Source organism: Sorghum bicolor, chromosome 5 (assembly GCF_000003195.3).
Source record: "Sorghum bicolor cultivar BTx623 chromosome 5, Sorghum_bicolor_NCBIv3, whole genome shotgun sequence".
Taxonomy (NCBI): Eukaryota; Viridiplantae; Streptophyta; class Magnoliopsida; order Poales; family Poaceae; genus Sorghum; species Sorghum bicolor.
Genome location: NC_012874.2, coordinates 9,597,997 through 9,622,163, shown reverse-complemented (window position 1 = coordinate 9,622,163; position 24,167 = coordinate 9,597,997). Strand labels below are relative to the sequence as shown.

The 24,167-nt window shown below is 41.5% G+C and overlaps 1 protein-coding gene across 1 annotated transcript; it reads left to right on the top strand.

Moving 5' to 3' along the window:
* On the top strand, positions 197-4,064 carry LOC8076764 (F-box/LRR-repeat protein At3g58980). Its single transcript, XM_021461876.1, has 4 exons — positions 197-1,217; positions 1,394-1,555; positions 1,652-1,808; positions 3,775-4,064. Exons 1-4 carry the CDS (start codon positions 201-203, stop codon positions 3,846-3,848), a joined length of 1,410 nt encoding a protein of 469 aa, XP_021317551.1. The 5' UTR covers positions 197-200; the 3' UTR covers positions 3,849-4,064.

The following is a 24,167-nucleotide window of genomic DNA, read 5'->3' as shown; positions in this document are numbered from 1 at the left end:
TAGACAAATACTTAGGTGAAATTAAATGTGTTAGTCAAATCTAAGTATATGTGGAACTCTTTCTATGGTTGGAAACTTTTCTGAAAACTTTCGGCTTAGTGAGTTGTGATGGGGTGAGTTAGCATGGCACTCTGAACCAGAAAATTTGACTCCCATCAATCTTGTTGTCTATTCTTGTTTTCCTATGCAGAGCACAGCAAATGGCTCCAGGAAGTGCAGATCGCCTGAGCGCCCTCCCTGATGAGATCCTCCAGCACATCCTCTCCTTCCTTCCAGCGCAAGAGGCCGTGCGGACCTGTGTACTAGCCCAGAGCTGGCGCCAAGTCTGGAAGCTCGTAAGGCGCCTGCACATAACAGGAACAACAACACCGACATATGTCGGACAAGTACATGGTTTTGTGGACCGACTACTACAAGCCCGCCTCAGCAGGATCGAGCGCTCCCCCCTCGACATGTGCGAGATCAAGTTTGACATGTTTGATGACGACGACGAGGCCTTCATCCATCGTTGGATCGGCCATGTATTACAGTGCAATGTCCAATGGCTCTCGCTCAACATCTTTGACAATGAGGCCGACGAGATGCCATGGTTTCCACTACCTGAGCCCCTATTCTCGCCGTACCTGACGAGGCTAGATCTCTACGGCATAGAGTTCAGTGCAAGCTTTGCCCACTTCTCAAGCTGCCCTGCCTTGCAAGAACTCAAGATCGAGAAATGTGACCTCTCGGAGGTGTTGGAGATGGACTCACCATCACTGAGACGACTGAGCATCGATGATTGCAACTCCTGCCCAAACTGGCGCTTCCGGATTTTTGCTCCACGGTTGGTCTGGCTGTGGCTGGACATCCCTTCTGCTGAGAGGACTCCACAACTTGAGAGCATGCCGGACTTGCTGGTGGCGTATGTTAAACTAGACTGGTGTTTGGACGAGTGCATTTGTGAGGGCGACCGCATGGATTGCTGTCATGTTAACCAAGCTGCTTACAGCTATGCATACAGTGATATTGACCACGGTGATGAAGAAGATTCTGATAGTTATGCATCTGACCCTGCTGAAGTAGATTATGGCTATTCCTCTACTGAAGATGATGACAATGACCATGATGAAGAAGGCTTTTCTGATGATGACAATAGCAGCGAAATTACCAGAAAGTGTGTAGTTCTTGGAGGTTTATCAGAAGCTACAGATTTGACCCTGATATCTGGCCACGAAATGGTACACTTCTTCAACTTATCTTTCATTGCACTACTCATTTGTATTGTTCACTGTTCCACTGTGTATATTTTATGTTTGTGTGTTACTATATATCTTTGTTAACAACTTCCATTGTAAATGATGAGAAACACATCGTGTTCATTCACAGTAATTATATTTCTTTGCAATTGGTTCAGTTTGTTTTTAGAAGAGACTTGAGATGCTGCCCTACATTTTCCAAGTTACGGACCCTGTTGATCAATGATTACTGGTGTGAGCCTCCTGATTGCCGTGCATTAGCATGCATTCTTGAACACTCGCCGGTTCTAGAGAGGCTCACTATCGTTCTTTCGGGCAAGGTACAATTATTTCCTACTAAATGGTGGCAATGCAAATTACTGTAAATTTCATCAACTGATCTTGTTGAAGCTCATTATCATTTATGCTTGCTGCAGGGACCCAAATATAAAGTAGAAATGAAAGGATATCTCAATGCAGTACGGAGACCAGCTATGATGATATCAGAACACCTAAGGATAGTGGAAGTGAAATGTGATGCCGACAATGATACATTTCACAATGTTTTGAGGTTCCTAGATTCACTTAACATATGTAAGCTCACTGGGACCTGTTCTTTTGCATTCTACATTTTTGCATTCCACCTTTTATTTGTATCATAATGAGGTAACTTTTGCTACTGTGGGTGCAAAAGTGAAAAATGATATATACATACATAGACACACCCTGCAATTTTCATCCATGTTTGCTAAAAAAATGAACAAAGGGAATGAAGAATATTCCACATGATCAAGAACGAAACAATTAACATTATTGATCCCATTAGAGATAAAAAGAGATTCTGCAATTTTTCTTGGAAACTCGGAGACACAATAAAACTGGTCATGTGGACGACTGTAATGCTTAAAGCTGCATATTATGGTTGTTAGTTAGTTTTGAGAAAACATGTTATAGTTATTGGTTAGTTTGATCAAAATATTTTAAAGTTTTTGGCCGTTTGCTTGTAGAAACACAAATGTTTGAAACAAATGATTCTTAGTGGTTCTGAATTGTATACAGTATACTTACCTTTCTGGTTATTTATTTACTTCTGAGGTATACATATTTAATTTTTCTTTTTTTTTTTGCTTTCCATTGCTATGTAGCAACCTCATGCAACACTTTGTTACCTGAACTCATTACCACCATGTTAGGTTGTTTCCACAAGTCCTGCTATTTCATTTTTTTTTGTTATTTCTGCTAGAACACTAGTAAGATTTTGACATGGCTTTTTCCATGAGGATGTAGATAACCAACTAATTCTACAGTATCCAAAAAAACTATATATATATATATAGGGGTTTTTATATTAACCGCCTCCGTTAATGGATTTTGCGAGGCAGTTTTTTGTAACCACCTTGGTTAATAAAAAATGACCGGTTCGGTTAATCGAGGCATTTACTGTGGGGGTTTTCAATGCTGCCCGCCTCTGAAAACAATTCCAAAACATCTCACAAGATTCTTTTTGTAGTAGTGAGCAAAACAAATTATTTCTTGCACTTTAAATGTTCAGTGGTCCCTATAGAATCGATGTCGAATGCTGTGAGCTGAAACAAGTACTGGCATCGCATGCAGATAAAAGTTTCAGGCCTCCGGTAACATTGTGGCTAGTCTAAGGAGGATACAATACTAGACGTCGTCAACCACGTTGGAAGAACTAGCACAAGGTTTTTCAATAAAAACCACCTTGATGTGGGGGAGAAGGGGCACGACAATGCCCCCATTGAGAAAGGAAACATCTGCATCGGCATTGTCAACTTAAGCAAAAGCCGACTATGCATGGTGGCACTGGCTTTGAGTTATGCTGGTTACACTGCACCCTTGTCGCTAGTGCTAGCGAGAGTATATGCCCCACCACCACCTTGTGTTTATATCCACTCACCCGACAACGAGGGGAGGTGGGCGGAGCGGTGGCTTGGCTTGAGAATAGCAATGCATAGTCACCTTGCATACATTTGGCACACACGGGACAATGTGGGAACAGTGCTTCTTTGCCCTTCTGTCAAACTTCTTGAGTTTATTTTCTGAATACAAACTTCTTAATTTCAATGACTATATATAAAGTATTAATAGTGATCCTGGAGAAATAGTGACATCAGATATGAATAAAAATAGTTTTAATCTATTTGATTCATGTCGAAGACTATGGATGTACCAAACCACTACACATATTATTGCAATATACGTACTACTCCCTCCATTCCAAATTATAAGACATTTTGGTTTTTCATATACATTGCTTTTAGTATGCATTTAGACATAGTATCTAAGTAAATATATAGAAAAGCCAAAACGTCTTATAATTTGGGGTGGATGGAGTACCTAACTAGTGGCACAACTCTTATGTTCGATTGTCAATTTAATATCGTCCCTTGTTTGGAATAATCAGTTATGAAATTGTTTGGTCACGTAAAATTCTTCTATGTTCCTGTATATGTGTTCTTCCTTTATTAGTTTATCATGTATCAGTTTGGTACATACCACTCGAAACTTATTGCCCCTTTCCATATTGCAATTGCAGGGTTCCCTTGTGAGCAAGAGAAAGCTTCAGATGAGGAAGAATATACTACCCAAGAATTAAGCCCTGCAAAATGAAGCACCAATGCAATTTAATGGTGGTCCATTTGTCAAGCCTGATCTATTGTCCCATGTTACATAGCAACCTTCTTGCCTGATAGCTGGCTTGATCAAGGTTACTGTTTGTTCTTCGTGATGTGCATGCCAAGAATCTTTTTAGCGATATTTTTATTATTCTTCAATTTAGTGTATTGTTAACTTAATATATATTGTGCCAGTATGTTGTTCAGGTCGGTTAAAGGATTAAAAACAGTAGTGTTTGTCTGTTTCAAGAACAGTTTATTATCTTCTTGACATATACAAATAGTAAAGAAAAAACTAGTTCACAGAACCACAGTTGGAATGGTTTAATGTGTCACATCAGGGATAAGCAGTGATGGACCCAGCTAATTTGATGAGCCTGGGCAAAGAATATAGTCTAAATAGAAAGCGCTCAGAAAGATGGATTATAGTATAAGCAAAATAAGACAGCCACATTAGTTTTAACTAGAATCTTATTGTAGTACATGTTCACAAGATCACATATGGATCAATTAAGTAAAACTTAACAGGAAAATACAAGATAGTTTCTGGCTATGAAGCATACAACTACAAGGAAGTTGCACCATTCAACTCTTCCAGTTTTGAAAATGACGAAAGAATACAAGCTTCATCAAGTGATCTGAATAATTCTCGCTTAACATAGCACACTATCAAGTTGTTGAGCCGATCGTTGGCAATTCTATTGTGCTATTTTGACTTTATAATTTCTGTTGCTGAGAATAACCTTTCAACAGACGCGGTTGACACTTGGCACTAACAATGCCAATTCAATCAGTTTGTAGACCAATGGAAAAAAAACAGATGCTTTTCTGTAGCAATCATCTTTGTGGCCAAGCTTTCAATATCTGTACAAGTAGCAAAGGCATGATGCTTCCTCACATGAAGAAATATAGGTCTCAAAGTTGTCCCCTTATTATTGCATGGTCATTGTCAGAGAAACTGCCATCATATATTTCATTAAGTCGAGCAAGCTTGTTGACACAACAAAAAGAGTTATTTGGATCAAGACAAGAGAAACACAATAATAACTCCATAGTCACTTCACTAAACCTAGAATCTCAACATGTATTTTTTCAACAACAACATAGAAAATCCCAACATGATAATGATGAAGATTAGTAACAGTAAATCCATCACGCCTTGAACAAACCCCTCACCGCCTAAAATTGTCTTGCCTCTTCAAATAAGTCCTCTCAGCCACTTACTCTCATGGTCTTCAACCTAGACTTCACATCATGAAAAATTTGCATTTGCAATAAAAAAATCCCGTGAGATTGAAAGGCACAGTGCTATAGAGTCCTATCATATCCATAATGGGAGCTAGTAACTAACACCAAGTGCATTGACAATGTTACACTACTACAGATTCACTTTCAGTGCAGATTTCTATCAAACTGGCAGTGATGAATCTTCTATGCTATCCAAATAATATGCTAAGGTACAAACTTTACCTCCGAGGAGGTAATATTTCAAATCAATCTGAGCCAATGGTTTTTCACATTTTATGGATTACTAAATAAATTAAAAAATCTAGGAAAAGAAAATAAAACTTTGACATCCCGCTAATGATGGGAGGGAGATTCCTTTAAAGACATGAATGCCGATCTCCACATGCATATCGATTCCCCTAATGGGACTAATCAAGGCAGATACAGAATAAAGCCATTCATTTCCCTCTCTGTAATGAATTTGAATTAAAATCAAATAAAAGGTGCTATCCAAATTTGAACTATAAATTTTTGTATGAATTCAAACCATGAGTTTGATCATTTTCGTACAAACTTGAATTAAAAATCAAATAATTTCAAACTTGGTCATATTTATATTTAATCTATTTCAACGTATAATTATTCATATTATTTTGTATAAACTTGATCAAATTCATACACATGCCAACCACTCATCTAACATGCATGCATGGACATGCTCACCACACACATGCTAACTAGCCTAACCAAACGTACTCACACACTAACCACCACGTACTCACATGCTCACCACATACACATTAACTAGGCTAGCCCCGTACACACATGACACGACACACTAATCATGTACACATGCAAGTCCTAAAACATGCAAAATCAAGCGTATAAAGTTACATACAACATAATATGGTAATCAAAATATATCAACTACAAAGTTATAAAATTAAAAGATTTACCATATCAGTTAGAGACGTGCATGCATCAATCAAATCCAGAAAAAGGATTTTTTTATATCTAAAGCTTTTATTATATATATATATATAGGATATATATATATAGGATATATATATATAGGATATATATCATCTATTACCTCCTAGGAGGTAATAATTCGTCATGACCGTCCAATCGAAGTAAATGAACAGTTCATAGTCATTTGGAGTTGAAGGTACCGCAGCAAAGCCCGATAATTTTAACATAACCACGAGGATAAAAACAAACTGAAAACACTCCATTTTTTCTATCAAACAAGTTGCTTCATTTGGTAATCTATATGAAGCACCTCTATCACCGAGTCCCACATCTGAGACAAACGAATCAATGTAGTATGATGTGATCCCATTCAAGCCTCTTCCTGTGGATGTGTCACTAGTTTCAATACATCGCAAAGTATTTTTATGATTGTTTTCAAGTAGCATGTCCCTCCTCTTGCAAGATGTGGTTGTTGTGTTCACAATCAATGAGACATACTCTCATGAATAAAGGAACAACAATTTGCCATAGAATTAAATAACAACCAACTATAACTGATGTGCAAAACAATGGACGTAGAAGGCATATGGGTTTTTATCTAGATTTTTTTGTAAGCCATTAAATTCATCTCTCATATTCGAAGCTCCACCATAACTTGCTCTTGTATTCGAGAAAAAGATGACTTGTGATTTTCAAGAATTCTAAATAATGCTTCCAATGAATCAGCTGCAGTGTCTATATATGACATGTAGAAGAGGAAGAAATCGTTCGATGACATTCCGTTGAGCATTCACATACCTGAGCAACAATACCAATTTAACTTTTTAAACAAAACAGCAATAAGGCTAACACAGTAGCACATCTGCTAGTAATACAGTAATACAAATGGCACAATAAATTAGCTACTAACCTTAAAATTACCCCCATTTGTTCCTTTAACTGATCGAAATGTCCCATGATTCATCATTAACTTTATATCACCAATTTCTCCCATAATTGCTTCCGCTATATCTTCTGCACAGCATCTTGTGAGATTCTTTTGAATTTTATGGAAAGCCATCTTGCAATTTAACCCATCAGAGCATCTCCAAAGGCTTTGGCAAATTGACTTGGCATTTGTTGCTATTTGTAAACTCTCATAACAAAATGCAAAGGATAAAAATAGGTCATCTCCAAGGGAATTGGCATTTGAACTTGGCAAAGGATAAAAATAGAAGGTCTTCAGGCGCGCGCGCTTTCCTCGCGCGTGACTTTGCTCGCGCGATCGGGTTTGCAAAGTCGTCCACAGCTTGGCATTTTTGCCAAGTTTACTCCCTCATTTGCCAAGTTGCCCAAATTGCAAACTCCGAATGCAAAACCGTTGGATACCTCTTTTGGAGCTTTTTGGCAAATTACTCAAATGCAAAACCCTTGGAGATGCTCTCACGGTCATAGAGGCACATCTGACTTCTTCATTGTTAGTATCTTTCAAAAAATCAATCAACACAAGAAACTTTCCTTTATTCAAAGAGGAAGAACACTCATGGTGTCCACGAAAAGTTAGTCCTTGCCTTAAGAGATATCTTGAACGTGTAGAAGTTTAAACACACTGGCCGGTGGGGCTCTTCCTGTCCGGCCGTTCGGACCATAAGCGTTGTCCGACAATTTTTCCCGCCTGCCCGCAATTTTTCCCGCCCGCCCGCATCGCGCTTCCAGCCTGGAACCTGGCCCAAGCCAACTCGGCTTCCCACCCGCACACCCGCAGGTGGTTCTGGCCCACCCGTGCCCACCCCCACGCGCTTCCGGCCCAGATCACTGGAAGCTGGCCCGTTCCAGCTATAGATACTTTTGAGAAAATAAAAAAGCAAAATCAGTCTAGGGTGTGAATCAAACTCAAGACCTAGAGGTCTTCAGCCATCACTCACCACCACTACACCATCAACAAGATGGTGATAACTGTGTAATAGTTTCTTTATTAAATACACCGCACCATTTAAAGTAAAAAAATAAATTAATAAAGCATCATAAGAAATAATATTTTATATTAAAAATACCAAAATATATTTCATAAAAACATGGAAAAAAATCTAAGCAATGGGAAGTACAAATAAATTACAATATTTTATTTTTAGAATCATGAAATTGGTATTATAATGTACACATAAATAAATAAATAAATAAATAAATAATGTAAACAAAAATAATGAAATCAAGAGTAAAATATAACAAAAAAACAAAAACACGTATTAGAGAAAATTTTAAAAGAATATCATATGAATATTTTTTTTAAATATCCTAAAATATATTATAGAACATCACTAGACACATCATAGAACATCGCTAGATATATTATAGAACATTACATGTATATTACGTGAACATTACATATATACTATGTGAACATTACAAAATACATTATAGAACATCACATATACGTTGAATGAACATCATTAAGTGCATCATAGAATATCCTCAATACACTATAGAACATAGCAAATATATTATGTGAATATCACTAAATACATCATAGAAGATCACATGTATACTACGTGAACAACAAAAAAACATTGTAGAACATTACATATATGTGAACATCCTATGTATACTACATGAACATCAGAAAAATACATTATAGAACATCAAATGTATATTATGTGAACATTACAGTATACATCACAAACATATTTGTATGTATATTTCAGAAACATCACAAAATATACCATAGAACATCATATGTATACCATGCGAACATCATAAAAATATATCATAGAACATTGCAACAACATAATAACATCACATGGAATACAAACAAATTTAAAAGTAAACATAAAAACAAATTAATTAATCTACATAAGGGAAAAGGAGAATAAAAATTCTATAGAAAACATAAAGGCAAAAATATAAAACAAAAAAATGAAAAAAAGAAGAATAAAACATAAAAACAAAAAGTGAAAATAAAAATATAACAGAGAAAACATTACATATATAATATGTAAACCTCATAAAATATATCATATTATACTATATAAACATCACAGAAAAATATCGTAAAACATCATAAAATACATCACAAAACATCAAATGTATACCATATAAATATTGCAGAATACATCATAAAACATTGCATTATGACACATGATCATCACATTTATATTACATAAACATCACATGTATCTCATATAATATAGAAATATTAAATATAAATATACAAGTAATTAATTAGTGTAAATAACTAAGTAAAAAATTCACATAGAACATGAATATAAATGAAAATATATAAAGAAAATAAGATCAATGAATAACTTAAATAAATAAAAAAAAAGAAAATTTTAAAAACTATAAGATATATGTATCTTATGTAACATATCAAATAAACATAAAAACAAAAATAAAAATAAAAATAAATATAAAAATAGTTCATATAGCAATTAAAAAGCAACATCAGAAAAATAGAAAAAGAAAGAAAAAATAAATAGAAATAGAAAAAAAAGATTAATAAAATGAAATATAGAAAAAAACACAATTAGATAAATATATCAACCTACGGGTGAACATAGAAAAATAAAAAAGGAATAAAAAACAATTAGAGTATAATAAAAATAAAGAGAATTAATACAAAATAAAATAATAATAATAATAAAAAGCAACGTAAGAAAACAAAAAATAAAAAAAAGGAAAAGAAAGCCACGTACCTGATCACATGGGCTCCCAGAACACGTCCCCGGCCAGTAGAAACAGTCAAAGAACATGCACAATAAACTACACGTGTGGGAACTGCTGCTGTCGGTCGGCCGCCCAGGCGCACATGCGTCTACAACCTTCGGCGCGGGAAAAAAAGAGCCGGAATCATCGGAGGAAGGTTCCCGTCCGAACGTTCGGACGGGAATAATTCCGGCTACACTGCCGATATTTGGTTCTGGTTGCTGATGATGATCTGGATTTGGCACTTCACCTTCATGTGGTTGTGCCTCTTCTTAGTTTGAGTTTTCTGAAGTTTCTTGACTTCCACTTCCATGATTCCTCGTATCAACCAAAAAAAAACACCACATTCCTAAATCAAATTTTAGATTTATTATAAAATAATTAAACGCTAAAAGGAATTAATCAACCAAATCATCAACTATCAAATCATGCCCAAATTTATCTAATTACCTATCTGGCTATGTTTCCTCTGTCTATCTGCTATTTACTGCAAACTGAGAAGACCAGTCTGGTAACGCCGCTGAGGGATGCTGCCTCTGACTAGATCATTGGATGGATGATAGCAGTTGTGCGGAGCTACAGCACCCGGTGGCTGGTGTTTGGCACAACTTACAGATAGGTCGCTGCAGGAAAGAACAGCACCAAGAATATGGCATGTTTGGTAGGGTTTCTCCAGCTTCTGCTTCATGCTACAGTACTAGATGAGCCACAAAACGTGGCTTCTTTAGGCTCCCAGTTTATTTCGTGAGGAGAGACAAAATAAGTGGCTCTTGTGAACCGACACTGCTATACTTGTTTTGCAGGAGGAGCCAGAGCCATAAGAAGTTGGAGTGTTGCAAATAAATTAGTGATTGAGAACGTCGTTGAACTGTAGCCATGCCAAGAGATTTGTGTCTCTAGGTGTGGTTCTTGGAATTAGGAGCGTCGCTACCACCACCGAGCGTCTCCTTGCTTTCATTCGTCGTCGCACATTTACTCGCTCTTCCTATGCCACTAAGGCTCACAATTGCAGCTTGGAAGATGTAGTGGGCCTTAAGAGTCCATAGAAGATGAGCCCAGCAAAGCTGGGTGTCTGACCATGGGTCTATCCCTACGGACAAGTGAAGCAAGAAGCATATTTGGGCAGACCAAATGCAACCGTGAAAATATATATCGGCCTAAAAAAGGACTGGGAGAACCTGCAAGCTATAGTGCAAACATCAAGTGGGTGATCCCCACTGTGAGTTTGTCCTGTCCGCAAGCACCACCGGACCTAGAGCCCTCCTCTGCACCCCCAAGCTTAGGACTCTGGCCACATACCTTTCCCCTCCCACTCCATCCCCTCCGAACCCCCAACTCTCTTCTTATTGCATACTGACACACAAACAAAAAAAGCAAAAAAATATATTTAAATTATTATAACTCATGAATGGTAATATCCGTTTGCACCGATATGTTCTACGCGATGAGGCTAACAAAACTAGATCGCATATGCCTATGTTTCGAAAAAAAAAAATATTTTAGTAGCAATTTATGTGTAAAAATGTGCTAGGAGATTTACAAAAGGAGTTGCATTGATTGTTACCATGAGAATATAAGAAAAATTTTATAGTATTTACATAAGCGTACTAACCCCTAACAAGAGTAGTGAATCAAAACAAAGAAAAGCTGCAACCTGAAGGAGAAAATTATTAAAACGAGCATTGCGCAAGTTACCAACTAGGAGGACAAGTTATTATCCAACACATTACAAAAAGCCAGAAAACATGACCTGCTGCCAAATAAGGGCATTTATTACAAGAGTCAGGAAGCATAGCTGGCTGCCAATTGAAACAAAAAATTGTAGGATTTAGGAATACATTCAAACCTAAATGGGTGACTAGAAAATGGAACCAAAAATAAACATTTAAAAAATAAGACTGAAAACTGAAACTATAAAACACTGACAAAAGAACTTGACTGAAAACTAAAAATAAAAACTCATTTAACTAGAAAGAAAAGAATAAATAAAAAACTAAATTAATGAAACTTAAAGAAAATTATACAAATGGGCCGTACCTAGACACCCACAAATCGGCCTGTCCACGACAACAACATGTCGAGTACTATGGTCCTGCTGGCCTAGGAAACATGGGCTGCAGGCACATAGGCTAGGGAGTCGTGCGCTCCAACAGGGGCGCAACCGCATGCAGTAACCTTTCCTTAGAAAAAAAGTACTGAGCCACATAGATTGAAGGAACTAACACAACAAAAGTATGATATGGTTATTTATAGGATTTTGAGATTATCCATACTGCGTGTTTGATTAGATATGTGGAACAAGTCATTTTTTTATATTTGATTGGATAGATGAGAGTGAATGAGATTAAAAAAAATAGTGACTAATTATTCCTTTTTAAAATTAAGAACAGCTAATTGGACCATAATAAATATGCATCAGAACTAAATTTGACATGATATGATCACTAGTTAAAATAAAATATATCCATTAGCATCACTAATACCCTAATTGGCATATAAAACATGAATTAATCAATATAGTTGAAATCAAGTGTCAAGAGGTTGATGACAGAGTTCTCAAAGTTCTCCAATTCCTTTGCACATTTGGCATACATGAGCTAACCTGACCTTCTGCTTCTATATTTCTGAAAATAACCCATGCCCTGTAGATTTTGCTCCCTTTTCTCTGTCAGTTCATTTTCATCTGAATTTTTTTTTTTGAAACGAACCGGCAGGAGAGCTGCCTGCTGTATTAAAAAGAAGAGATCGCCTAGACAGGCACTATACAACCCCAGCCAACTGGGCTCTATACACAGCTAAAAGAACCGACGACAAGTAAGCAAAGCAAAGCAACAAAAAGAAGCTCAAAAAACTAGGGTACAGAACGAAGATGGTGTCGTTGGATGCAAGAAGAGAGGTGCTTTGCTCCTGCCAAAATCCACAACCTCGCCTCATCTTTGATTTTCTGAAGTACCACAAAATTGGCGGACTCTCTGTGCTCAAACACTCTCGCATTTCTCTCCTTCCAGATCTCCCAGCAAGCTAGTATAATGAGTGAACGTAGGCCTTTCCTACTTGTACTCGGCGCATTTGATATCGCCATCCACCATTCCTCGGTCGTGTTGCTTGGCGGCCATGCACTTGGGTGCAGGTAGGAGTTTTGCGCCCATGTGGAGATTCCCTTCCACAGGCGCTTCGTGAACCTGCAGTCCTTGAACAGGTGCAGGCCTGACTCCACATGGAGTCGACATAGAGTGCAAGTTCGTTGGTTTGGCCATCTCCGAGCTTCCAATCTATCTGCAGTCCAAACTCGATTCTGAATCGCAAGCCAGCTAAAGAATTTGCATTTGGGTGGCGCCCAAGGTTTCCAAATGAGTGCCTCAAAGGTGTTTTTAGTTGCACCAACAAATTGGGCGTGGTAAGCAGAGGATGCTGTGTATTCGCCATTTTCCTCAAATTTCCATGCAAGGCTATCTGGCGTGCCCGTTCTTAGAGTTATGCGCCTGGTTGCTTGCCAAAGGTGTGTGTACTCAACTAAGTGTTGGGCAGAGAAACTTTGATGCTGAATGTTGATGTCACGAATCCAATTATTATCACGGAGTGCCTGTTGCAGAGTTCTGTTCTTCCTTCTGGAAGTGGAGAATAGGTGTGGCGCAACGTCACAAGGCCGTTGGCCGTCAAGCCATGCACTTGTCCAGAACAACGCTTTTCCCCCATCCCCTATTGTCAATGTCGTGGATGCCGCAAAGAGAAGCTTGTCAGTCTTGTTGCATGGGGTCTCATCCCCAAGTCTACCATCAAAATTTGGAGACCATTGTCGCCACAGCCATCGCAATCTTAGCGCCCTTGCGAATTTCCCCAAGTGGAGGATGCCCAAGCCTCCAGAGTATTTGGGTCTAGCTGACCTCGGCCAATTGACCTTGCACTTTCCTCCTGTTAGCGTTTCAGCACCTGCCCACAGGAATCTCTTTCTCTGCCGATCGATGTCCTTGATTATTCCTTTTGGCGCACGGAGGGACGTGAGGAAGTAGACTGCTTGCGAAGTAAGGACAGCTTTAACTAGGGTCGAGCGACCCGCCGGGTTAATTTGGCGCCCATTCCATATAGTGAGTTTGCTGACCGTTTTGTCTACCAGAGGCTGGAAGTCCACTCGCCTTAGTCGCTGAGGTGTTAACGGCAGGCCTAGGTATTTAGTTGGGAAGCATGAAATTTCCGTCGGTGAGCCAGCAAGGATTTCATTAAGATTTAATCCTTCACATCGTATAGGGATTAATGTCGATTTTTGGAAGTTAGTTTTCAATCCTGAAGCCTCGCCAAATAATGTTAGGAGTTCAGCCAAAGCTAAGATGTCTTTCCTTGTTGGCTTCACGAAGATGGCCGTGTCATCAGCATACATTGAAGCTCTAAGTTGGGTTGTTCTTCCCCTTAGCCTAGACAAAAATCCTTTTTCGGTTGCCAGATCGAGCAATTTCTGCAGTGGATCCATTGCTATGACGAACAACAGAGGTGATAGCGGATCGCTCTGACGAAGCCCTCTGCCATGCTTGATAGGCGCGTTTGGGATGCCGTTCAATAGCACCCTCGTCGACGAGGTGAATAGAAGCGCCGCGATCCAGTCTTGCCATCGACTAGGAAAACCGAGTTTATCCAACAGCGTGAGGAGATATTCCCATCTTACTGAATCGAAGGCTTTGGTGATGTCGAGCTTAAGGAATATAGTTGGTAGCTTAGAATTATGGTAGCGTCTTATCGCGTTGCGGACAGCCATGTAATTGTCGTGGATGCTTCGCCTTTTGATGAAAGCACTTTGTGCTGGGGAGACAATGGAGCTCATATGGGGTGCTAGCCGTAGTGCGAGAACCTTGGCGAGTATTTTAGCGAAGGAATGGATTAAACTAATGGGTCGGAAGTCAGTAATAGCTTCAGCGCCATCCTTTTTGGGGATCAACACCACGTTGGCTGAATTGAGGAGCGCAAGACTACTTGTACGCAGTGAATGGAAGGCATTTGCCGCATTGACGACATCGACCTTGATGATGTCCCAGCACGATCTGAAAAAAGCACCAGTGTATCCATCTGGCCCCGGTGCTTTGTCAAATGGCATTTGTTGAATAGCAAGCTTTATCTCCTCTTCGGTGAACACTGCATCAAGTCCGCTCAGATCGTGCGATGGCAGATTCAGCTCGTCCCAATTTATGTCCTGCTGCCGTTCTGGAGGGTGCCTCATGAAGTTCGAGAAATGGTCCTGTATTATAGAGGCTTTGTCGTCATGGTTTATCGCCCAACCCTGGCCATGCCTCAACCTCTGGATGTAGTTTTTCCTCCTTCTCGCATTTACTCTGCGGTGGAAAAATTTTGTGTTGGCATCGCCCAGCTTGATGGACGACAGTCTCGAAGCCTGCTTGGACCTAGCTCTTTCGATCACTGCTAGCCCCAAAATTCTTTTTTTGAGCTTTGCCCGCAGCAACAGTTCAGCAGCCGTGAGATTCCTATTTTCTTGGGCAATATCAAGCCTTAGGATGATCTCTTGCGCCATGAAAAAAAGTTTTTTGGCATCAGAGATAATTTCCTTACTCCATGCTTTCAGCTCTTGTGAGGTAGAGCGCAGCTTGTGGTACAGGACATGGAACGGCTCATGGTGCTCCAATGTAGTATCCCATGCATTCTTGACAACGTCTTTGAAGCCCGGGAGTCTGATCCAGAAGTTTTCAAACTTGAATGAGCTAGGCGTTCTAGGTCCTGATTGGTCAGATAACAAAAGAGGGCAATGATCGGAGAGTGATGTCGACAACGCGTTCAGGGTGTGGGTGCTAAAGGTGGCGTCCCAATCTGTGTTACAGAAAAAATGATCGAGCCTTGACATCGTGGGTTGATGCCTCTCATTGCTCCAAGTGAACTTTCGGTTCTGCAGGCTAATTTCAGCAAGATCACACTCATCTAGCGCCTCGCGAAAATGGCGCATTAGGCGTGGGCTTAGGTTCCTATTGTTTTTATCAGCGGCTCTGTAGATGAGGTTGAAGTCGCCTGTGATGAGCCACCGCGTGCTAGGCGCTGGCTTTAGTGCTTTTAATTCATCGAGGAATCGTAACTTGTCCGCACGACGACGTGATGGCCCATATACCACAGTAAGCAGGAAGCTGGTGTTCAAGTCTTTCAGTTGAACATTCATGGAGACATGGAATTCTCCAATGGTGATGTCAGTGCAGCTTACACGGCAGTCGCTCCATAGTATGATGATGCCCCCCCGCGTTTGAGAAGGCCCTGATGCCGGCTTATAAGCGTACTGACGCAGGCGATAGCCACCAAGATATGAGGCATCGTATTGACAGATTTGGGACAGTTTAGTTTCTTGCAGGCATGCAATGTTGCATGACGTTGCAGCTATTATCTGGTGAACAATATCTCTTCTAGCTTGCTGGTTTAGCCCTCTAACATTCCAGGATAAAAGGTCAATACTCTGTGCAACCATGGAGGGGTAAAGTACGCATGAAAGGCAGCCTGTAGGAACATTGCATAATTGGAGGCAGATCACTGAAGACTGATCTGCAACTCCAGGCATACAGGAGTAACAAAGCAGCTCTGAAGGCATCACCGGTGGTTGTGAAGCAAAGTTGATGCATACTGAAGAAAGTCTTAGGCATACATAACTCAGGACGTCTCAACAAATTTGCAAACAGGCATACCGCCCGAGCTACGACGACGACGGAAAGTACGAAGCACTTGAACAAATTCTGAAAAAAGGTAGCTTGATACATATTTAAATGTCTGGACGCGAATTGTGCAGCCTGTAATGCTTGTTAGGCCGCTGCAGTGAGGATGGCTGCGTCACGGAGTTCTTCGACTCCTTCACCCACCATGCGAAGCAGCGCATCATCAGCATCATTCGTCTCTTCAGTGTCCAGGTTGAATATCTCCGTCAGTGCGGCGATGGTGTCCATCGGCAGCGGGCCATTGAACATGGCGATGTAATCCTGCAAAGCATTTTCCACAGGTTCAAGGTCATCATGCAGTAGGCCAAGTTTTCGGCAAAGATTTTTCTGGGCACGCTGCATCTGGGACATGGGTCTAGCGTTGGCTAGGCGCGCACTGCGTCGTACCGCAGACATATCGAAGGCACGTTGGCGTCTGCGACGCCTAGGCCCAGCACAGGCCGGTGTTGGCACGACAGCAGCTGCGTGCTGAGGTTGTTGGAGCAGCGGCTCCGTCGGCTTGCTGAAGAGTGCTACGACGCTGCTGGTTAGCTGCTGGCCACCGCTGCTGTCACCCTGTGTAGTGGCAGCAGGGGTGAGTGATGGTTGGGTGCTGAATTGATCACGGAGAGCTACATCGCTGGGACCCTGCTCTGGAGATAATTCTGAATTGCAGAGGTGAGAAGGAGATGTTGGTTGTGGCACCTGAATTGTGGGGCTCTCCCTTGCAGAGAGCTCGATGCGCGCCAGTGCTTTCTCGACCGCAGCAATGGAGTTGTCTTCCACTGTTGCCTTCGGTGGTAGCGTGCTGAGGATGCGGCCGAAGACGTCACGCACGGGTACCGTGGCGTGAGTAGCTTGGTGTGTCGGAGCTGGCTGGGGTGGCCACTTGGACCAGGCTTCATTTCCCGGCGTAGCAGCTTCCGGCGGGGCTTGGATCAGCCCGAGCCCGCCAGCTAGCGCAGAGGCTTTGTCGATGTAGTCGTACATGAGTGACTTCAGCAGGGAGGCCGTCTCTCTAGCGTGGTGGCCACCCGCACGGTCCACGATGCGCTGCACAGCTCCTTGGAGGGCCATGGCATGGGCTCTGAAGAGGCGTTGCAGCTCAGCCTCCTCAGTCACCTGCAAGACATTCAGTTGGGGAAGTTTGGCCGGCACCTGTAGCTCAGCTGGCTGCACCACAGCCTGTTCGAGGGCGCTGGAAGCCCTCTGGCGTCCTCCCTGCCTGTTGCCATGTGCCCAGAGGCGACGTGGAGGGGAGCGGTCGCGTTCGCGGTAACCACCAGCACCGCTGTGATCACCCCGGCTAAACCTGCCAGGGTCATCACGGCCACCCCGGCCAGAGGTGTCGTAGTCGTCGTCGTCCTCGTGGTGCTTGCCACGACCCATGTAGAAGTCGGGGTGGTCGTTGTTGTAGCGCCCCTTTGTCCCCTTGGAGGACCTGTTGTCAGGCCGCCTGGTGAGCGGCCCCTCCTTGTGAGTGCGCCTGGGCGGCGGCGGGTGATGCGGGAACTCCTCGAAAGCACGGGCGGGAACCTGTTCTCCATCAACAACACCTAGATGCCATTTTGGGAGACGTCTTTTACCTGGGGAGATGTTGCCTTTGTCGTCGATGGTGGAGGCAGTGTAGTCATGTATTTCATCCAGGTGGATGATGACAGGATGCTTGGTGCCTTGTTGCAAGTGCTCAGGCGGCGTCTCAGTCACCAGGATTGACTGAAGCTTGGCGTCTTTGGCGCGGTTGGTGAAGGTGAGCCAAACTTTCTTGGGGATGAGGCTTGGGTTTGCTGTCCAAGCCCAGAGATCAATGGTTTTTGTCTCAGCTGGGTGCAGCAGGTCGGTGTCGATGGACTCCAAAGCACAGCGCCTCCCAATGATGCGCTCCACAATGTCATCATCCCAGGCATGTCTGGGCACGCCGTCGAGGCAGAGCCTGACACGGAAGAGGAGAGACACACCAAAGCAGTTGGCGAGGCTGCGCCACTTGACGAAGTGGATTTCGATGCCGTGGCGCTTGGCGAAGCCCTGCTGCAGGGCCCTGCTGCAGTGATGCCGATGCTGGAACTTGATGAGGAACGCTTGGGGGCTGTGGTTGGTGACGACCACTTCGCCGTGCCGCAGGCGGAACTCATCGCGGATGGCCGCCTCGACCTCCCTCGGGCCGGTGTTGGGAGGCCCAGACATGGCCCAGGAGACAGCACCGGTGTCCTCCCACTCGCGTCGGCTCGCCTCAGTGGCGAACGAGGTTGGGATGAGGCATTCGTCCTCATCAGGCCTTGTCTCCGGGTCGCCAAGCATCGCCATAGCTTGGCCCGCGCGCGGCGGCGGCGGCAGCGGCAGCGGCGGCGGCGGGGGAAGGCCTTCCTTGCAGGCACGCTGCGCAGGTATGCTTGGGCGTTGTGTGCCGGGGCGCCTACAATCTCTCTCGCGGTGTCCCAGACCAAGACAGCGGAAGCAGCGGACGGGGTCTCGGCAGGACGCAGCGCGGTGGTCAGAAGCGAGGCACTTGAAACACTTTCCAGCTGTTTTTAGGCGGCACGGAGCGCCGGTGAAGAAACAGCAGACTTAGCGGGCGGGCGGCCTTGAAGTGGACGCGACGCGCGATTTGACGCTCTGCGGCATCGCAGAGCTTCATCAGTTGACCCGCGGCGCAGCTTGCGCCACCAGTGCTTCACTCTGGCCTCGAACCACTCTGCTTCAGTCGAATTGAAGGCGCCAGGGGCAGGCTGCCGATGCAGCGCCGCACGGCGAGGTGACGGGTCGTCATGGCGGCCTCGGGGCGCGTCGTCCGTGCGGAGACGACGAGACGGCTCGTCAGCGGAGCCACACCCGTAGTAAGTGCTCCCCTTCGGCGTAGTAATGGTGGACTGGAGGATGCGAGCCGTTGGGCGCCGGGGTAGGTGTGCTTCCTTAACTTCAGTCTTGTGTCGCTTGACGATGTCCGCGTAGGAGGGATGAGCCGTCTGCAAGAAGGTAGCCTCCGACGTGGCTGGGATCACCAGGTCGTCATCCAGCTCGGACCGACGCGTGTGGAACGGCGGCGGCGGCGGCGGGGTCTCAAACTGGGGCGCGCTTCGATCTCCCATGTCGGGGCTGCTTGCAGAGTCATCTGTGTACGGAGGACCATTGGAGGTGTGGAGGGCGACGGGGATAGGATGGATCTGCGGGATGGGCTCGCCGCGGCGGAGGATCTGGGGCTGCAACGGGACGGCGGGGGCGGAGTCCGCCATCGCCAGCAGGGGCGCTCTCTCTCTCCTCTCTAGTGGCTGTTCCAACATTCTCCAGGTAGCCATTTTCATCTGAATTAATACCCTCAAGTGATCTTTTGATAATTCTAACACTTTTGTGTTTGGAAATCATGTTCATCCAATTCTGAACTTGTTTGTCTTCTTTTCTCTGTAGGTTTCAGGTTTTGATCTGACGTGCAAGAAAATTTGGCTTGATGCCTTGATGGTGGGTCTGCCATGTCTCAATGTAGTGAATGCTAGCTTGATGTTTGCTGCGACAAGGCTGCTGTCTTTTGTCTAGCCGGTAATTTGGGGAGAATTTTATAATCAAGTTGGTATGGACACATAGACATGTTATATCTCACTTTTGCACTCGTAGTTCATGTGAAATTGTTTTGCGATCTGTTATCAAAATTGACTAGTACAAATCCCTATAGTTATATCCTTTTTAGGATGAAGGGAATATGAATCTTTCAGTTATCAAAATATTTTCTTTTTAGTTGGTATTTTTCTATCCTCAATGTTCTACGTATTGCTTGAGTTTTATGACTTGACATCATACTTTATGTTCTTTATTATATATGTTATATGTTTTAGTGTATGACTAGTAAATTTCTAGCATCCTACTATTCAGCCTCTTTCATTTTTGGATCCATCACTATTTGTAGACATTGATATTTTTTATATAAACATGATCAAATTATGGAAAATTTGACTCGTTCAAAACCTAGAATTGTACTATTTCTGGACCCGCCACTATTTGTAGATACAAATATTGATACTATTTTCTATAAACTTGATCAAATTCTACACCTCTACTATTGAAATTCGTCTAAATAAACCCTAGGATGGTTTTAAAGGTAGCTTAGCTGACAATGCATATTAAAAAGTCTCCATAACCTTGTAACATACTCCCTCCGTCCCTTTTTAATTGTCGCTTTTGCGCTTCTCAAAAAAATAACTCCCGGCAATTATATATTAAAAAATATTAATATTTATAATACATAATTAGTACCATTAAAAAGATCTTTGAATCTAATTTTTTAACAAATTTATTTGGAGATACAAATGTTGCACATATTTTACAAATCGAGTCAAACTTGTGCACGCACATCAATGGTGACAATTAAAAGGGACAGTGGGAGTATATATCAAGAGTTCACTATATAATCTAAAATTCCTAGCAGGTGTCTAGCATTACACGGGAAACTACAAACAAAACTAGTGAAAATTAGCTTGTTAGGAGCCCATCCAAGATTATTGTAGACCCAACAAATTATTACTAGTTCGTCAAAATCCAACAAAAAAATCAGTAACTAAAAGGATAACAAAAAGGTTTATTGAATCATTTAAGTTATAGAAAAATTCGTGAACCCAAGAATTATCAATGATAAGTTCTTCTTTACCAAGAAAAAGAATCACTTAGAATAGCCAAACAAATTATATTTATTGACTCTCAACAATAAAACTTGATATTTTAGCCCTTAAAGTAATGTTGAAATAACCCCCGAATGATCTTGTAGGGCCATCTGGACACTCTTCTCCATTGCCATCACACTGACTCTAAGCACCTATTCCTAGATCATCTGAGAAATTAAGTTATTTACTTACTTTGAAGTATACTATTTTTCATATTTTGTGGTATTACCTTTCAATTATGAAGTATATGAAGTGCATACATTGCAACATTTGCATTTGCACTTTCTATTGATATGCACTTGAAGAAATTGTAGCCGAATTGGTGCACTAAGTACTGGTACAACAACGCACATTTGATAAGCAGTGTGGTTGCAGCAACGCACATTAATGAGCATTATGGTTGCAGCCCTCACTTCCTCTCCTTGGGACGTGTGGGTAAAAGTGAAGTCAAGCATTACATTGCATCATTTGCATTGCACTTAGGAAGTATATTTATATTTCTATGAAGTAATTGATATCTCTATTATTATACAATTTAAATTTCATGCTTAACCAAACTATGATTTAAATAACTTGGTTGAAGCAGTTTGCTTGCTGAGATTTTTTCTATAAACCACATACGCTTGTTTTCCCCATCTCATGTACTTTTCGGGGATGCCTGGCAGGATGGGAGTAGCATACACACATGTTGTACGCTTCAATCATTTTTTTTTTGTACATACTAGTTGGTTGTAGAGTCGTTTGTATGTTTTAATCAACATCTGAGGTTTGTTGGTTAGGTTTGAGGGTGCCACTTCCTATGTTATTGAAGGAGACTTAATTTAATGTTCAACCTAGATGATCGTTGATGCTTCCGTATTCTCTAATAATGTGCTCTTCTTATAGTGTAGTGTGGTAATCTCTACATGTACTCCCTATATTCCAAATTATAATATGGTCTAAATTTCCTAGAGAGTCAAAACATCACCAAGTTTAATTACAAAGGTTTACGACATCAAATATGTTTGCTATGAAAATATAATATAATTAATTAATTAATATAATCTCCTAAAAATGATTAATGCACCAAAAGAAGGCCAGCCAGCATGGTCACGTCGCCCGCTTTTCTCAGCCACCAGATTGGCCAGGTGGATGGGTTGGATCGTGCAAGTGCTGGTCTTTTTGCAAAAAAGTCCTTCAATTTAGTAGAATCAACCCGCAGTCCACGTCTCCTCCTAGGTTTTTGTTTAGAAAAGTCCTTGAACTTTACTGAAATCAACCCGCAATCCAAGCCCTTTTATGGGCCGGCCTGCCTCCTGCTTGGGCCTGTAATATCATCGAACCTAGGCCTTAGTGGGTCAAATTCTTCCTGACACCGTTTTTTATTTTTCTCCGAATCTAATTTTATAAATGTCATCATAAAACAAATACAAATAAAAAAATATATCAAACCAAATTTGTTGAACTCTACACAACTAGCACTGCACCATAAACACATAAAATCATATGTTTTAGTGTAATTTTATTGATATAAATGTGGATGTAGATTTCTCTAGAGTTTTATGTAAATAATTAATATAGTTTGTTTCTTTATTGTAATTGGTATGAAATTTTTATGGTAGCTCACCCCTACCATGCATAATATAAAATGATTGAGTGATTTTACCGGCTTTACGATCTAAAACAATATGCATTCGCCTACACAAAATATTACCCCACGTATGAAATACCAGTCTATCGCCAAATGTAATAATAATACAGTGCAAAAAAGGACATAATTAACAAACTCTGGCACAATAAGTTCACCGAACCTAACTAGGTGAGCGTAGCTCAGTTTATAAAATTATATAATTATCGCATCTTTGTTATATGCTCCCATTCGAGAATAATTTTGTCACTCAGAGTTCAATACTGAGAATTGTTGCATATATATGATATATAATCAGCTGCAATCTATTGGAATGACCACTTCTTTTGACATGGGACTTTTTCGGAAACACAGTAAGCGAACCAATACTTGTACCTAAGTTATATTCAAATAAATTATCAATTAGTTAAATTTATTATACTAAATGGTCTCATACTAACCTATGTGGCAATGCCTAAATGGTCTCATACTAGCCAACGCGACAACGCCGCGTGTCTTTTCTAGTCATACTTATTTGATACCATAAATATTATTATTTTATTCTATAAATTTGATCAGATGTCCTAACTCACAAAAGTTGAATTTACTTAAAATTTAGGACGGAAGTAAATATAATATAATAATAAACTCAAATTATTAGTTTGTGGCTTTGATTTGTTCCAAATGCAAAGCAGCCCGCATCCAAGCCCATATCAAACACCCGAAGGTCCATCTGGCCTTTCCCAATTCGTATTCCCCATTCTCGATATATATTTAACCCTACATTCGTGTGCCTCTCAACATTTAACTCTGAATTCACAGGTCTTCTGAAATTTAACTCTGGGTACGCGAGTTATTTTGATAGCTAGGATTTTCGAGTTTTTCTCTCTTTTATAATTTCTGGGGTTTCTTCTTACCGTTTGGGCTACCAGAAAAGATGATCCTGACCCAGAGTCTGTCATTTCAAACGTTGCTGCCGGTCTCTCCTTCCCCGTCGTGACTCGCAGAGTCGAGAGTTCCCGTTTGCATTAGGCCGATGTTTTTTTTTTTGAGACTTTTTTTGCTCAAGCATATACTTCAATATAGTAATTGATAGTGCTAAAAAAAGGTACTAGTAGTAGTAGTAGTACTAATTTGACGTGTACCGTATGTATGTGTATATGTATAAGCTAGTTTGTGTATTGATCTTGATTGGAGTTGCGATTATTGCTTTTTTTTTCTTATTATTATAAAAGAGCGTGTTTTCTCCTGACCATATGGATGTTGCTTATTTTTATTTTATAAGTATAAATATTAGATCTGCGTAAAATTTGACTCTTGGGAAGTATGAAAACTAATAGCAAGGATTGGCTGAGGACGCTACAGGGAGCCGAGCCTGGGAGAGCATACCGACCAGCTGGGAACGGAACCGTCGACCTGGGCGAGCGTGCTGCCATCTGACCGCTAAAAGGGGCAACATCGTCTTTTTGGTAGCCTAAAGCCCTAAACCATGAAGAGAGATTCAAGAAATTACT